Genomic DNA, 18,108 nt, shown 5'->3' with positions numbered 1-18,108 from the left:
GTGCAGAGTAAGAAGTGAAGAACTGGATGTTTGTGTGGATTACAGTGTTAACTTTTTTGTTCTCCTTTTTCCTAGTACTTTGGTGAGACAGCACATAATCCAGAAACAAACCAACGACCTTCACGTGTGAAATCACCTGAGACATCGGCCCATCACCACCGCAGCATTGGGCAGTCCAGTATGATGCGACAACAGTCACCAGTTCCCTTCTCATCACAGCAGCAGCAGCAAATCTCATCACTACCCTTGCCACACCATCTACATCACCACCATCACAGACAGCATATAGCATCACAAAACCAAGCCAAGTCTCGGTCACTTCTCCAGAATTCTCCTTACCTGACTGACCTGCAAGGATCGAACACTGCCACTTTTCCTCAAGCAAGCCGCACAGCCATGCCCTCTTCTATGAACAACTCGAGTCTCTGGTCTCCACAGAGCTTGCCAACTTCTGGATCTGAAAATCATGGTGCACCGGTAGATCGAGTGTCGTTTTATCATGGTGCTGGAGGGCAGGATGCCAGTAATGAACTTTCAAATTATCGCCCACATCTGAAGGGTCCCTCTGTTCGAAGGAACAGTGAAGGAAGTGGTGCTGCAGCCAACAGGGAAAGTGCTTACGGTTATGCAGGAAGTGGAAGAGGTGGGGGTGACTTTCGTGGAGTGGGAGGCGGCAATGATCCTAACCTATACTACAGTGTACCTGGTAATGAAAGACGTGTGAGTGCAAGTAATTCTTTGTGGAACAGGGGCCCCAGTTCAAGTGCGATGTACAAGCTCAGACAGAGCGAAGATGTGGTAGGTAGTGCCGGAGGTGGTTTGACATATCCAAACTCAGACGGAGGTAGAGGATTGTTTCACGGACAGACTCTAGGGTCTATGGGTCCATTGAGTGATAACATGACAGGCTCGAGTTACGGGAGCTCAGAGAACGTTCACTTGACAGCAGGAAGTGCGAACAGTCTTCAAAGACTCCATTACTCAGGTACAGCCGGTTGCAGGCTGAGCCTTGACGGTGGGACCACCCGGAGGGACTCTTCAGTTTCTTTGCCTTCTAATGGTTTAGTCAGGGATAACTACACTGCTTCGGATGGGAGCAAGGACAGCTTGGTCTCCTATGATTCAGCATCGACTCTGACTGGGGGAGGCCAAGATCGGTGCAGCAGTGATGACTCCTTGATAATGTCTCGGATTCGTAAGAGTTTCGAGCAGAAGGAGGAGTTCTTGAAGCGGCCGAACCAACCAATATCGTGGAACATTGCTTCAGGAAACCAGCAACAAACGTCTTTACCTCTCACTTCACAACACTCCATCATTGCACGGGAGTTTTATGCAAGGCCTCAAAAATTTCAACGACCATTATGGCCGCCACAAAATCCAGGTTCAACATCTCCAATTCTTTATCGTCAGCAGTCCCCGCCTAGAAGCTCTAGCAGTGGAAAGAGTACTTACTCATCGTCTTCAACAACAAGCAGCAAGCCGACACACCAGAATCTCCAACGTGTCAAGTGTGATATTGACTCCGAGAGAGATTCTTTATCGTCGCGAAGTAGTGGCGAAGAGAGATCTTGCCACGAGCGTTCTTCTTCAGAGCCTTGGGACGATCATGCAAATAACATCCGAGGGGAATTCATCTATGGCGGGCCAGTTTCTAATGTTCCAAGTACGGTGTTGAATAAATCTGCGTTCGGCCAGCACATGAGCTCGCAGTTCCGTCCGATAACGCCTGTCTTACCAAGTGCCAGCGTCAGTGGCAGCAGTTCCAGTGGAAGCTCTGGATCTCACAGGCATGGCAGTGGGGGGAAGTCTTCTTTTGTGTCCACCCTGACCCGCATTCATGAAAATATACCGGTGTCTGATCCTGGTGCGTCAGGAGATACTTCCAGCGGAAACTACAATTCTTCAAATTTCAGTGATGGTGCAGAGGAGTTACTTGATGCTGGTGGGGGCTCCTCGTCTCTTCCGCCATCTCTACCCTCATCCCCAGCCACAGGATCGGCAGCAGCTGAGGCTGGGTCACAGTATTCCCGTTCCTTGTCGTCCCCTGTCGAGGACGGGGCTGGCAACAGACAGCCTGCGCTCACGCATCCCATGCTGCAGTTAGTGTCACGGCGAGCTCGTCAGTTCGAGACTGGTAGGCTGGACGAAGAAGAGGGACCCACCAGTGACAGAACAAGTCTTTACCGCAGTGAACTGTCACGCTTATCTTCAAAACGCAGTGTCCCTAATGTAGCTGTTCGCAAGCGAGAATTTGAATCAAGAAGCAGCAGTACAGGCAGTGGAGCAAAGGATGGAAGGAGGATGAATCGAGAAAGCAGATCGCTAGAAAGTGCAGGTAATGGACTCAACTTATTTTCAGAAGTTGTAGAAGCTTTTATTTTAGAATACCTTTCCTCATTGTCTGTTCTTGCTAGTTTGTCATCCCTTGTAGGTAGCTTTAAACCAGTGTGTTTCAACCTTCCCTCTCGACGACCTATTGTAGTTCAAGTGTGTTAGCTGTGACCCTGTTTAAGATTCCTTCATATTAGTTGTGAGTGGTTCTACCATCCTGTCAAAGGGAGAAGGTCACATTAAAAGTATTCATATAGATAACTAGAATGTGAGGACATACTCGCATAGAAGAAACTCAACATAGTATGACGATGTAATGAGTGATGTTAAAAAATGAATAGTTTGTAATTTATAAGTTCTTTTTATCTCAAAAATGTCCAATAAATTGGCAGTTTTCGGTATTATTTTTATGTAATACTGTAGTGTATATGCTGTTCAAATTAAGCTTTTGTTTCGCCTTCATCCCAGTTCATGCTTTTTATTAGAAATTGTCAAACTGGAATGGGTATAATGTATAGTACCAGTTCATTAATTTCATCAGTGTTGGAAGTATTTATCAATTGTTATTTAGGTTTAGTTGAAATTATCGAACTGGCAGTCGCAAAACATGGTTTGGTTGCGCTCCCCCTTCTCCTATTATTTAAACATATAGATCCCTTACCTTCTCTACTTAATCCCCATGTTGCCATACCAGTTCATTGTCAAGAAACTTTCACTTTTTTTAATGTAGAGGTTTTTATTATTTATTTCATACATATTGTTTTAATATGAAAGATTAAGTACTTAATTAATGTTTTTATTTATGTACTTTAATTATATGCATATATTTTTTGCTACAATTGCTCTGTGACCATTTGCGTCTCTGCATACTTTTTGTAATTATAATGAAGAATCCATTAGGTCATATTCTGTTAGCTCCATTAGGATTACTTGAGTATGGAAGTAGGATGGATGAAGATGAAGGTGGTAATGATGGCGAAATGAGCCCGGAGTCCAGCATCGAAAGTTACCCAGCATTTGCTCTTAAGTGCACTGCATAGTTACAGGGCTGCTTCGAGTGCTCAGAATGTAGACATTTTAAGCTTCTGTATTTTTCGAAGTACTACAGATAAATATATGAAATTTTGCCACAATATAAAGCTAACTAAGAATTTTTAATGCATATAGTAGAAAATAATTTCTTTACACGCTAATTTTTTTAAGATTCTTTTTTAATTCTCTGTATTCTAATTTTTTGTTTGTTTGCATGCTCTTATTCAGGTACACTTTCCTCAGAAACTATTTGATCCATGACTGTCAAATTTTTATATGTTGTAGTAAACAACATTTCTGACAATTTCCACCATAAATTTGATCAATATGACATATATTGCATAAAGAAAAGAATTTTTTAATGTGTTAGAAAATTTTAATTTTCAGCAATAACAAAAAGTTTCAAAATAAAAAAACTAAAAGACACTGATTCATAATTTTTGCTGGAAATTTTAGTATTTGTCAGTAAAATGTACAGTAAAAATTTGATTAAGATTTCTCAAACAGTTTCTGAGAAAAGTGTATCTGAATAGTAAAAAAGGAATTAGTGCACATCCAATGAAAAAAATTCTTAAAAAATTAACCCGTAAAAAAATTATTTCCAACTATATCCATTAAAATCTTCTTAGTTAGCTTTATATTATGGTAAAATTCCATATATTTATCTGTAGTAGCTCGAAAAATACAGAGGCTTAAAAATTGCTTTATTCTGAGCACTCGAAACAGTCCTGTAACTACCCAGTGCCCTTAATGAGTTGAGGGAAATCCCCGGAAAAAGTAGGCTACTTTTCCCATACGGGATTCGATCCTAGGCCCACTAGTTTCGCAGTCAGAAATGCTGACTATTACTCCAAAACAGTGGACTATACCTTAGTAAATAGTGCAATATATTTGCATAGCAGTAGTATTCTAAAGTACAGTTATGGTCATTAGTCACGTTAACCCTATAATATTTTAATATTTTGTATATTTTAAAATGTGAACTGTTGTTTTTTAAATAAGTCAAAAAGTGACTTCTGTATTTCATATATTTTTAAATGTTAAAAATGTTGATGTAGTGTTCTTAATGTTTCCCTAAAACATTAATTCTCTTAAAATCAAAATTGTCTCTTTCATCTTTTATCATCTTTCTAGTTAGCATGCCCCTACAAACTAACATTAGGCTTTCAAATCCATGTGAACCTCGTGTAGATCCATATCTCCGATCCTACAATCTGGAATTAGTATATCATACAGTGGCAGATAGAATAATTTGATCAATTTTGAAAATATCAATTTAAAAACCAAGGAAAGTATTGCATATAGTAAAGAATGGACAAAAAGAAAGTGTAAATAAAAGTTATAATAGTATGTGAATAAGGACATGTAGAGATTTTGTATATTCTAATCATTGTTTTTTTTTTCAATTCGTTTATTATTTAATTTCACTCATTTATTTTTAATAGCTATTTCTTCCATATGTTCAAAATTATATTTGTATTTCATATCAATTCCTCTCGCAATTTAGCCTATTTCTGTTATATTATTGCAAGTTTGTTCTTCTAATATTATTATTGTTAAGGAAAGAAGTATTATTTATTATACAGTTAGGCCTACTGTCATTTAATTGCATATTCGTTTATTCAACAATGGACAAAGTGATGAAATTGATTGCATTTTCTCATTTGAGATCTTAAATAATTTTATAACAGAATTATAAATCCTCACCGGTTTTAATTATTGAGGGAGTTCGCTTATATTCTGCATAAGAAATGTCTGCGCATTTTTCATGGAACAAATACATAAATTACAATTAAGTTACTTACTTAGTTTTTTAGAACTTCATTATTTTTATGGTTAGAATTTCCTTTCAATAAAAATGTTGAATGTGAACATTTTTATCAGTGAATGTAATATTATATTTAACTCAATTTGTAGTAGAAGTTGTGGGTTAACTCTAAAATTATTATAAAAGAAACCGGATATAAGTTATAGATGATATATTTTTCAGTATTTAGTTTATAGTGGTATGATTTTTTTTTTCAGTGTTATTTTTACATAACATTATTATATATAGACATCATGGTTTGGAGGTTGAAAACACTGGTTTAATAATTATAATTAATGTCTTTAGAATAATGTTGTTTCATAGAAGTAATTTTCTACTATGTATAGATGTATATTATGATAGAATGACCTAAGCTAAAAAGACATGTTAATATTTAATTTTATAAACTACTTTGTACATTGTGTGTTGAATTTAGTAGTTTCATTTTTCAGTTAGTGAAAGATAAAACTGATAAAAATTTATTTTCAAGTAAGCATGTATATTTCAATTAGGTAATGAAGACAATATGTAGGCTACAATCTTTTGTTTGAAAATTACTTCATGTTATAAAATTGCAACAAGCCTGTACTATCATAACTTTTTTGTTATGATCGGGAAGACGCTGGTAATAGTTTCATGATAGAATACAATAATTAGTGTATAATAGAAAACCAACATTTTTTCCCACTTCAGAATTGTTACGTGTTTTTGTTTCGATCTTGTATGATGAAATTGGTAACTCAGCCATTCTTTTAAGGCTGTGTAACATATACCCTCATACTGAAAAAGTAAAACTATTTACTCTGCTGTGAAAATAAGAGGATAATGTTTAGTAATATTTCTGAATATTTCATAGCTTAATGTGTTTACAAAATCTTTTTGAAGCATTAATTTTCCGTGTAAAATAAAGTAAAAATTTATTTTACATTGTTATTTGTCACATCCATTACAGAAAATATTATTATTTTAAGTAAAATAAACAGTCATATAACTTATCAACACAGATAGTTAATGTCATCCGTTAGGTATTAGTAATTTTTTTAAAATGCAATTATTCAAAAGGATTAACAGATTTTTAAGCTAATATAAAATGAAGTATTGAGGTGAGTGACAATTTTGTCACATCCGTTACAGCACAAAAAATGACTATGCAATGAAAATCTTGAAAACAATAATGATGAGAATTCACATGAGTCTAAAAAAGACCCCAAGGTGACGAGGTGAGAATGGAACATGAAAACTGTTTTCATTTTTTTTAAATGAACTTCTAAAACAGTGTATATGTCACCTCCGTTACTAAAAGAATGACTGACCTGTTACTGGCATTACATATTCAGGGCATTAGTTGATTCATTTAGTCTTAAAGCTTAAAATGTACATTCTGTACAATGTTCACAAAATACTGTGGTCAAAATTCTTGCAGTGATCATTGATTTAATATGACGATAAATAAAAATCAATGTAACAGTTGTATGATCACATTTATAAAAATCATTAAACATTTTTAAAATACAGACATGTTTCGGGGTTGTATGCTACCCCATCTTCAGTATGGGAACTACAATGATATAATAATAAATTGTTAATTATAATTAAAATTGATTACATATTAAATCGTAAAAATGTATAGAGTATTTTTTAAAATTCAAATATAATCTATATTATTTTAAATTTTAAATAACATAAAAAGTTTTGATAGGTTGTAAGTTAACAAGAAATAGCTTCAATTTAGACTGGACAAATATACAATTTAAGATGAACTTACTGGAGAATGTTGGACATAATCTGATGATCCGTTTTTGCGTTGTCGTGAGTGACCTGATGTGAACTCGCTGTAGCGCGATGTCTGCTAGGGTTTATATCTGTTCTGATACTACGTGATTCAATAGCTATTTTTATGAATTTATCAAATAATTTTTTTTTTCTTGAATAGCTTTGTCATTAAAATTATGTGGATTAATAGTTTTATCTTTATGTATTTCTAAAGATTCTAAAAGGTTTAAAGTTTTACCATTATGATTTATATGCAGAATTTCCATAATATTCTATATTGACAGAATTAAGCACGCCCAGGATTTTTCTAGGTAGTCCATGCATAGATATATCAATTTATAGCTATATGGTTCGCCAGATATTGTTGACATAGTTCTATTGCAGTGTAAATAAATGAAAATGCTGAATTCATGCACTGATAAGCATAGATATTACCATGCTGCTAAATATTTTCCTACCTTATCTGATACGTCATCAGCGATTTCTATTGTATACATGTGAACATTTCTTGAAAAGAACTTAATTTTTATCAGTTTTATCCTTGAATGAATGTAATATGTTTTCTTGTTTGCTGTGAACATTTTGTTCAACTTTCAGTAACCCTTTGCAATAGTGTATCTAGTATGGTAGTTCTTTGGTGCTAATTTTGATAATGATTGCGGTGGTGGTGGTGATGGTGGTGTTGGCGTGGGATATGCAGTGACACACTCACGGAAATACGGATCCTCAACGACAGGCAGTGGCTTATCTGGCAACCGCCTGATCCCTGTAGGTGGCAAGCATCTGCATTGTGAACCCCCTCGCGAATTCTCCCAGCACAGGACAGGTAGAGAGGAAAGAAGATGACAGATGCACTATGTCTTTGTGTTTGTGTAATTGTTCGTCTCTAATAACTGTCCGCCATTCCCCTATATATGTACCAAATTAGTTTACATTATTGGAAACGAGCACTAATTGATTTGCAGTTTTCCTCCTTGGATGCCATGTAGAAATGATTAGAATTTCTGTGTGAAGAAAAATGTATCTAAGACACATTTTAATTGCATGTGTGATCAATAAAATGTCATCTTAAGAAACTTCAAAATAACAGAAATATTTTTACGCTAATTTATTGTTTAATATCGGGTCATCAAAATATTATTACAACAAACTTTATGTATCTGACAGAATTTTATTCAGGTTTAAACTTTACTTAATCATTATTTAATTTTTTTACTAATGAAGGGTACTTGACTTACGTCATTCACCCATATAAAGCCAATTACGTAGACCAATTTACCAACAGAGTTGTTGCATAGGGTGCGCTATAGGAGCCTAGTCGACATTACATCCATGATGAGATGATAATGGAGATTTGTTGGGATGCCACATCGGAACATGGAAACTGGAACTCCTGGAGAAAAGTCCTATGTTACCTGGACCATGAGCTTGCCCAACACAAGTTGTAAATCGAGATACTTCAGGGATCGAACCCGGATCTACAGGATTATAAGTTCAGCACTCTAGCCTAACTAGACAACCATGGTGACCATTTAATTATTATTAAGATCGAATAATAATTTTATCTGTCAGTAGTGTGTGATTAACTCTCATTTATTTCCAAGTAGAGTACACCATAATTCTACAATTATTTTTTTGGAATTAGAAATAAAGCTACTTTGAAGCTGAATTGAAGGGTTCAGAGCCATAATGGGCCAAGCATCATTTATTAAAAACTGAGAAAGCAAGGGTTAAAGTTACGTGAATACCATAGTTCAATGAATATTGGCATATCATTTAGTTTGAATGTGTATATTTTATATTACTTGCTATATGTTTCCATTGAATTACGGTGATAACTTCATTTTAACCCTTGTTTTCTACGGTTTTAGTAAATGGCGCTTGGCCCACTATGGTTCTGAACCCTTCAATTGATCAACCTTTTGCATTTCAGTCTCATTGGTCCCGTCATTTGTACCCTTTACATCGATAGAGCAGAATGAAATTAAACAATCCTGTACCATCAATCAGTTCAGAAACTTCTGTTTGAAATCTTTTCACAATTTTTTCTGCCCTAATTTATTGAGTTTCCTGAGAAATGCAGTTTTATATTTCATCTCTTACTTTCTGCATGTTACTATCTTCGTTGGTGGTTACGTGATTCCGAGGTTCACAGTTCGAAGCTCAACTTAGGGCAGTTGGTTTCTGCAGTACTAGATAAAAATCTGTAGCATGAAAGTGAAGTAAAGTGGATTTTTGTCGCACTATACCTGTATTTCATCCATTCATCTGCATTATTGCTGTAACGAGAAAAGTTAAATTACGATAATAATGTTTTATGAATTTGAAAATGATGGGCATAACAGATATATATTAAATCATAATTTCTCTCAGAACGAGATTAATAATAAATGCATAACAATTTCATATTCAAGATGTTTATTTCAAATTTTCAAATTTCAATTTTCAAATGCATCGGAAGATGCTATAATATGGTCAAGTATAAATTTATATAATAATACAGAACAGAACATATAATACGGAATAATACATCAGACTACAGAATATAATTACAACAATAGAAATAGACATAAAATAATACAATCAATATAAAAAGAGGATACAATAATATTAACAAAATTTGAAGACCAAATGAGCAGAATATTCTTGGATAACTCATGAGTAAGTAAAAGTGAGAATATCATGAATGCTACAAGAATAAATATTGTTAAGACATTCTTTATATTATAAATTCCTACATAACTACCACAGTGGCTTAGTGCTAGCATGTTGGGTTTATAAGCCAGGGGGCCCAGGTTCAAATTCTACTCCACCCTAAGCTTGTGTGAGGCAAGCCTGTGGTCCAGGCAACACAGAGGTTTTCTCCAGGTACTCTGATTCCCCTGTCAAATCCCCACAATTCTCCATCATCATCATAACTTACGAGTGTAATGTAGTATATCCACCAGTTGTGATGCACTCTGGATAGTTTCTGACCAACTAAGTCGTTTGTACTTCTCAGAACTAGTGATATCTATGAGCCCACTAGTAGAGTCAGGTTGAATACTGACAAGTTAAGATACCCGCATTGAGCAAAAGCATTACTGTATACAATTTATATTACAAGTTACATTATTTCCAACAGACTCCTTGTATCGTGTAGTCATGGCCCTTGTATTGTTTATATCCTGCTTTTCAGTTCGAGTTCTGTTTATTGAAATCCGTTATGCTCTATTCCTTGTGGCTTCCTGTTAATTTAAATCGTAAATTGAAAACTGTTCTAATTATGCAAATCAAGATTTCAGGTATAACTCCCTGTAAAGTTGATTTGAATAATTTCGAGGGAAAAATTGTTCCGGGGCCGGGCATCGAACCAGGGCCTTTGGTTTAACGTACCAACGCTCTACCAACTGAGCTACCCGGGAACTCTACCCAACACCGATCCAATTTTTCCCTCTATATCCACAGACCTCAAAGTGGGCTGACAACTGTCAAGCAACCAACTTCGAGTACACACTAACTCCTTGTGACTTAAATTGTGGTTTTCTGTTAACGAACAGTGACGTGTATTATGCAAATCAAGATTTCAGGTATAACTCCCTGTAAAGATGATTTGAATACTGTCGAGGGAAAAATTGTTCCGGGGCCGGGCATCGAACCTGGGACCTTTGGTTTAATTATGTTTGTTATTCTGCGTTGAAATTAAACTTCGTTTCTACATGGCATCTTATTGTGTTAGTAATAGTTTCTGCATACGAAAAACATTGCACTTTTTCTTCAACCCAAGTAGATTGTATCCCAGCACTTGGAAGATATAGTCATATTAGTCACGTAAGTAATGTAATTGTATACGTTTTTGTCTCTTTATGTTGTATCACTCTTATTCATAACACCTTACATACCATCATAGTTAATATCAATAAACAGCAAAGGAGAAATGAATAGAAATATTCCTTTACATATTTTATTAAATATATTTTTTTTCCATTCACAATATTCTTCACAAAGCACAGACTCCAACTTAAAAAAAAAAAAAAATTATTACAGGATTAGGGGTGACTCAGGGTAATCATAACCAAACAAAATCTTCTTTAAATCTATTATGCCTGTAACAATGAATCTGAGAGGCAATTTAAATTAATATTCCTGTTATTGAAGATAATTAGCAAGGAAAATTATACCGAATTGTTTATTATTATTACATAAAATGCAGAAAAATTTCTTCTTTTTATCATCCTAAATATATTTTCAGTTCATTGACTGAAAATAGCCTATATTATACGGGTACTAAAAATTATTCCATAATTTGAAAAGTTCATTGAAATCTTAAAGATATGGAATAGATGGTAAAGAAGTCACTAGCATAACGAAAACATGCAGTGATAAGTTCATTGGGCTTTATAAAGAGTGCTCATAATAATAAAATTAATTAAAATTGATTTATAACATTGTTTTTTTAATTCCACTTGGTTTTAAAAATGTACGATAATAATTAGCTGTCAAAAGCAAAATTGAAGTCTGCATTATGGCTAAAGGACTGGAGATAAAATTGTGGTTCATGAAATAAGTACAGTGTTTATGAATTCGAGTGTTTTCTAGATGTAATATTATTTCAGTAGGAAATGCCACATAATTGGCTCCCTTGCTACAGTGTGATTCAGTTGTGTGTAGTAAAATATACTTCGCAAAAAAGAAAAAATACAATTTAAGTATTTTAAATCACATATGCATTTCCACTCATGCTGCAGTTTTTTTTCACGTTTATTTATTCTCACACGTGGTCTGCATTTATAACTTTTCTCTAAAATGATAGGAACATTTGCAAAGAGCTTTGAACGTAGTAACTTAACATATTCAAGTTATGTAACCAAACTCATAATACTTTATAATACTACTGTACTTACAATAATTAAAGAATACATATTTTGTTAGTAGTTTTAATGCTGCTGCTTTCTATTTCCATTATAGGGGGATGAATTATCTTTCGAAGTTGTTTCCTAAATGCATTGCATTCATTGATTTGAAAAGTAAAGCTGTAAATTGTTGAATAATATGTGCATTATGTCAGTTGATTTGTAGCCTAAACAAATCACGATTATTATAAAACAATGTAATATAATGTGATGCATTTTTAGAGCATAGTGTTTCTATATAGTTTCACAGAAAGAAAAAAGCTAAACCTAACCTGAGAAAATCAAAACTAACTTGTACAAACTATATTAATTATCCGAAGAACCAAAACTAGTCTAAACAAATAAATGAGATAAAAAATGAGAAAAAAATTAAAACCATCGTGGTCGAACCAAAAATAATATAAAGAAGATTGTAATAACTGAGAAAATCAAATTAACGCAAAAAAATCAAAGCCAATCTAAGAAAACCAAAACAAATCCAGTCAGTGCAAAACTATCCAATGGCAACTGGGTAACCCCACCTGTAAGTTTTAAAAAGCAACTCCAGTTGTATGAATAAAGGAATTGCTGAAAACATGCTCCGTAATAACATACATTTTACTACGTAATATGTTAATGCTGAGAGTAAGAATGTCTACGTTCATGGCAGAGAAGGATATAGAGTTCTCAGGCTTTCAGTGCTTGGAATAGGTGATCTGGTCGTTACCATTCTTCATCATCCTTTAGTCCCTGGATAGCTTCGGTACCTACAAGTACCCATTCTCATAGATAACCAAGTGGAATTCAGAGTTGTTTTGGAAGTTATGGCCATATAAAAAATTCCACTTTCACCTGAACTTGAACTCAGGCCTTTCCAATCAATACTGACAACTTGGGGTCTATATCAGTGTTAATGTCTGCTTTATTAATTGTTCTGGTACAAATTATTTAGTGACATTGCTGTTTTTTTTATTGTGCAATCCCTTTATAAATTATTATTATTATTATTTATTGAAGACGGACTTATATACTTTCACAAACCAGTCAACTGGTTGATCTTTTTTATCGTTCTTGTACTCTCACAAGCCACACATTTTAACCACCTTATTTGGAAGTAGAAAAGTGTGACAGATCGCATTGCTCAGCTGTGACTAACATAAACAAATTGAATAACAGGCTATGCAAATATTGTGGCAAGTGGTAGTGTTATATAAAATTGTTAATAAAGCCTATCAACGGCTGCTATACATATGTTATTGACATGAATGTCATTGCCATGAACTTGATAACTTGACACTGATGTGTATTTTATTACAAATTATCCGTTTTGTGCAGTTTAAAATGTTGTTCTCTTTTACTATCTTATTCATTTGCAGTTTGTAACTATAACCATCACTTTGCGTCTTAATTAATTTATTGTACAATCACATATAGTTAATAGTTAATACTTACAAGCTTACAAATTGTATGTTTGATGTTCATTTTCGTTTTCTAAATGTTCTACTTGTGTTTAAACTGTTTCAGAATATGATAGTTGAAATGTATCTGTGATGTCCGTTCTTGTTTCATGAATGTTTTAAATTGTGTATTTAAAAAATACTGTAATATTGCGAAGTTTGTTTTATAGAAATAATCGACCATTGGAAAATAATAATAGAATAAAACTAATTTTCACATCCATTTTTCTTAAGTTCTCATAATCAAAATTCTGGATGGCATTGTTTAAAACATTATAAAATACCAGAAGAAGTAATTGAAGGTAAATAAGGCAGCGTAATTTTTAAATTCTCCCTTCTGTGTAAGAAAATAAATACTGTATTTTCTCGAATATCCCGCGCCCTCGAATAAGTCGCGCACCCCTCTTTTGAGAGGCAAACAAATAATAATGATACATAAATAAAACACAAATTACAAAAATAAAACTTTTAACAAAAGTATTCACTACAAATTAAAAACACTTAAACACAAATACAGTTCAGTTAACAGTAAATAAATAAATTTTGTCATGGAATAGGACACATTTCAAATCCATCCTATGTGCATGCATATCAGTGTTGTCTTGTTTAATCAGCCGTTTACATGATATCCTGTAACATTAATAGCACTTGTCACGATTTCCATGTTTCTCTACATCTTTGATAATTTTAAGTTTTTCGCTGCAAATAAAAGATCGCAATCTCTACTTTTAGTGGTATTCATTTTCAGAATTGAAAATATATGATGCAGAAACTATACACTTATCACACTTGAACTTGATTCTGACACAATATGTACTGCTAATCTAAATGCCATTTAACAATGTTAATAATTGAAATATCTGGGCGGGAAAATAATTATATGCTCTACCACATTAGGAGTTGCATGGGAGGAAAATCAGGCAATGTTGCCAATTTAATTTCGAATAAGTCGCGCACCCGTATTTTTTACTTGTTTATTTCAGAAACAAAAGTGCGTGGGGTATTCCAGAAATTACGGTATATACTGTTTACCTGAAAAGCTTACAACAGAATAGTTTCTAATCTAATCTCTGAAGAAAGAAGTAAGAAACCGGGAATAAAATCCCTTATTGTTCCTGTCTTTATATCGATACCTTTGTAAAATCAGAATCAGTTTATCTACATCCATATAGTATCTGAATATAGAGTCAAATATTGTAGAATCTGTCACCATCAGGAGAAACATGTTGTTGCATAGTGACTGCTTTTAAGATGTAACTACGGCATATTCAGGCTTTTTCTTTAGTTGAGCACATGAGTTTCTTTCCTTGGGAACAAAATTCAAACAGCTTGATCTTAACCACATAACTCTGTCTCATTAAAAATTGAAAGAAAGCATGGATTCCATTCCCTTTCTTTTATATGCATGGTAAGGTGGGGTACATAGTTAACACAAGTTAGTTCAAAAGTTTTAGTTTATTTAATTGATCACAAAAGCATTAACCATATCTGTGCATTAGATTCTATGCGGAATGTTCACTTGTTATTAGCTTTTAAATATTTGTAGCTGTACCACTTAAACTAAGCTGCATGCAACACTTGGGGCTCATTTAAAGAATACTAATTACTTAAGAAGGTTTTGGATTGGACACTTGCTGATCTAATAAAATTTCGAGTAGGGTAAAGGTTGGTAAATTGTGATATGAGTAATATTGTGATAGTTCTTTTTGAGAATTTATTACAATTTTGCTGAGCGAGAGGAAGATCGGTTTTTTGAATCAACATATTAAGGGAATTTTCGTGGATAAGTTTCTGCACAAAACCAGTCCTTCTCTCACTCAGTAAAATTGTAATAAATTCTCAAAAAGAACTATCACAATATTACCAACTTTTACCCTGTATGGCGTTTCGAAGGTTTGTTCTGTCTTCGTCTCCAAATGGAAAGGATGCGAGGAATGTATCATACCTGTTGAAGCTATTATGGAGTGAAAAATTCAGACTGCCCCAGCATTTGTGGTGGCACAATGGGTAGGATACTTTTCTGCCCCTTTTCACCTGAAGATGAAGATAGATCCACCTTCTATAAATTGTGTACTCTCTAATGCATTGACAGTGTAGAAAATCCAATCCTCATATCTTAAATGAGCAACAATTGCTTCGTCTTCATATTTAAAACGAGTGCTAATGATGAATTGTGTGTATAATTTGTAGATCTACCATCAAGCGAGAATCAAGATGAAGCAAATGAACCAGTCAAGTTACGGGCACGCTCCAACTCTGCAGAGTCCTGGGCGGCTGTTATGGGACCAGCGTCAAAGCAGGGAGCAGCTCGCAACACTTTGGAGTGGCCACCTAACAGGGAAGACGAAATTGGTGATGGGGCTAACGAGCCTCAGAGGCATAAAGCAGTTCGTCAGGATTCCTACCTTGCTGCAGTTAGAACACCAGTGACAGCAGGTGAGTCTTCGTGTTTTGAAAAGCCAGATGCATGCTGTATAAAACATTCACTGTAAACATATACTTTTATACACATTTGAATGAAAGTGCTAGTTGTGTTTATTTGGCATATCACTTAATAGGTGGTGTCTTTAGATATGTTTGTTCCATACCTAGAAATTATCTACGAGGTGTTGGAAAAAAAGTAACTGAAAGTGACCAGAGAAAAACCAAAAGCTTTGTCTGGCCATCCTTATACAACTACACGCTTCACATGGCATCTATACTGATATAAAATGTAAAATACACAATCACACAGTGTTCAGTTCAGTTACGTTTTTGTTTTGTAACAATTTATATTTTAAAATATTTTATGCAATGACATTTAAAGGCAAATATCTTATTAGAATGTTTATTTTATAGTAGATAAATATGTAGGACTCACATCATTATCTGTTACATGAGGGTACGTCAAAAAATAACCTTAATAATTATTTCATTAATTGAATGTGTACAATAATACTATAAACACTTAAATCACTTTTCAACATAGTCCCCACTACATTCAATGTAAGTGTTCCTGTTATATGAGGCGTGTCCATAAAGTAACTTTCCCACTCGTCCCACAGCTAACAAACCATATGTTGCGCGAAGCGACTGTGTGTACGTAATAGAGTAATGTCCTGGCATGGCGCATGCACTAGCCAAACTTCCCAAGTGCTCTCAGTAGCTTCGTTGCATTGGTTGAAGATGGACGTTCCTATTCCAGCTCCTGCCGCGTGAAGTGCGGTCAGTGATAAAATTTTTGAATCCACAGGGCATAGCACCGATTGAAATTGATCGTCAGCTGTACCAGGTCTATGGGCCTAACGTCATGAGCAAGCAGATAGTGCGTTGCTCCACAAGGTCGTCTGAGATGATGGTTGGCCTCCGCGCTCCTCGTCATGCTGAAAATTGTCTACAGCAGCAATGAACCATCTGCTTGCCCATAGGTCTGGCACAGCTGATGATCAGTTTCAATCTGCGCTATGCTCTGTGCATTCAAAAACTTTATTACTGACCGCACTTCACGCGGCAGGAGCTGGAATAGGAATATCCATCTTCAACCAATGCAACGAAGCTACTGATAGCACTCAGGAAGTTCTGCTAGTGCATGCGCCATGCCAGGACATTACTCTATCACGTACATGCAGTTGCTTCGCGCAACATATGATTTGCTAGCTATGGGATGAGTGGGAAAGTTACTTTATGGACGCGCCTCGTATTATGTTGAAAAGTGATGAAAAATGCCACATGTCTTGCCTGTCTAGAGGCAATGACAAGCAGCTCCTTTAATAGACTTGTCCAGTAATTGACCAATATCCTGTCCAGAACATAATTCCAACTCAAAACTCAAGTTAAACCTTAGAACTGCTCCTTCTTTCTATGAGATTTGTATTAGTAAAGCAGTCATGAAGCAGACTTTACTGTCTCCTACCATACTCGTTGTTTCATAATCATCATACTCTCATCTCAAAACTCTGAATTGCGTTTTTTAATTGGTAAAAGGTCATTGAATAATTATCTCACCTTTCATTATTATGATCTTGAGGCAAATGCTGTTGAAGACGTGATATTGATTTGGCGTAATTTGTTCTCATGTTCAAATGACAAATATTGTACTTAACCCAGATGTTATATTGCATAGAAAATATCCATTTTATTTTAATAGATAGACCTATCTTGTATCATATAGTGGGAACATAATTTTACGCAGAAATGTTAGTGTTTATTTTATAAATCAGGGGAAATCATTTATTAGTTGAGTAAATAACCTGGTACAGTACTTACATTTATATTTGTGGACAGATATTTATTAAAATGGGGAACTTAAGGTACCATATAATGGTCTCTTCTTTGACACTGGATGTTTTCTGTTGTACAGGTAATTCTCGTAAATAAAATACGTGCTATATAGGTGTTGTATTCATGTGTATATGTAATAATTTGGACATACTTTTTGTTGTATATAATTCGTTTTTATACACATGTAGATGTTGTTGTAGCTTGCATATTTGCACATATTTTATAATACCTATATTGGATGAAATGCAAAGCAGTAAAGAATACGATCACATAACACAGCAAATATTTTTATAGCTTTTGTTATTTTTTATAAAAAAAAAAATAAAAGTGTGAACGCAAAATACTGAAGTTCTACAATATACCGGTAGTTCATTTTGTTTGTTAATAGTTATATTAACTACGTATCTTAAATTTATTATTTAACTGTAAATTAATTATTATTACTCAAAAATTTAACCCGAAGCATGTGGAAATTATAATCTCGCTCTCTCTCTTTCTTTTTTCAAAATTAAATAAAATTCGAGGTAGAATTAAAATGACAAAACTTTTATTATATATTTTTTAACTTTTAGTTTTT

General features: G+C 34.3%; 1 protein-coding gene across 17 annotated transcripts in view; it reads left to right on the top strand.

The window, feature by feature from the left end:
• The window catches only part of RhoGAP19D (Rho GTPase activating protein at 19D), a 554,578-nt gene that overhangs the window by 359,055 nt on the left and 177,415 nt on the right, over nucleotides 1-18,108 (top strand). For 16 of the 17 annotated variants that reach the window (XM_069821517.1, XM_069821525.1, XM_069821534.1 and 13 more), the window contains exons 5-7: nucleotides 76-2,335; nucleotides 7,644-7,769; nucleotides 15,462-15,707. In XM_069821517.1, the coding sequence (XP_069677618.1) occupies nucleotides 76-2,335; nucleotides 7,644-7,769; nucleotides 15,462-15,707 (2,632 nt within the window). The remainder of the gene's footprint in view (nucleotides 1-75; nucleotides 2,336-7,643; nucleotides 7,770-15,461; nucleotides 15,708-18,108) is intronic. The other variant, XM_069821482.1, reaches the window with a different exon arrangement.

Source organism: Periplaneta americana, chromosome 1 (genome assembly GCF_040183065.1).
Source record: "Periplaneta americana isolate PAMFEO1 chromosome 1, P.americana_PAMFEO1_priV1, whole genome shotgun sequence".
In the NCBI taxonomy this organism is placed as follows: Eukaryota; Metazoa; Arthropoda; class Insecta; order Blattodea; family Blattidae; genus Periplaneta; species Periplaneta americana.
Note: the sequence above shows the minus strand (reverse complement) of the source record. Positions and strands in the feature narration are given on the sequence as shown.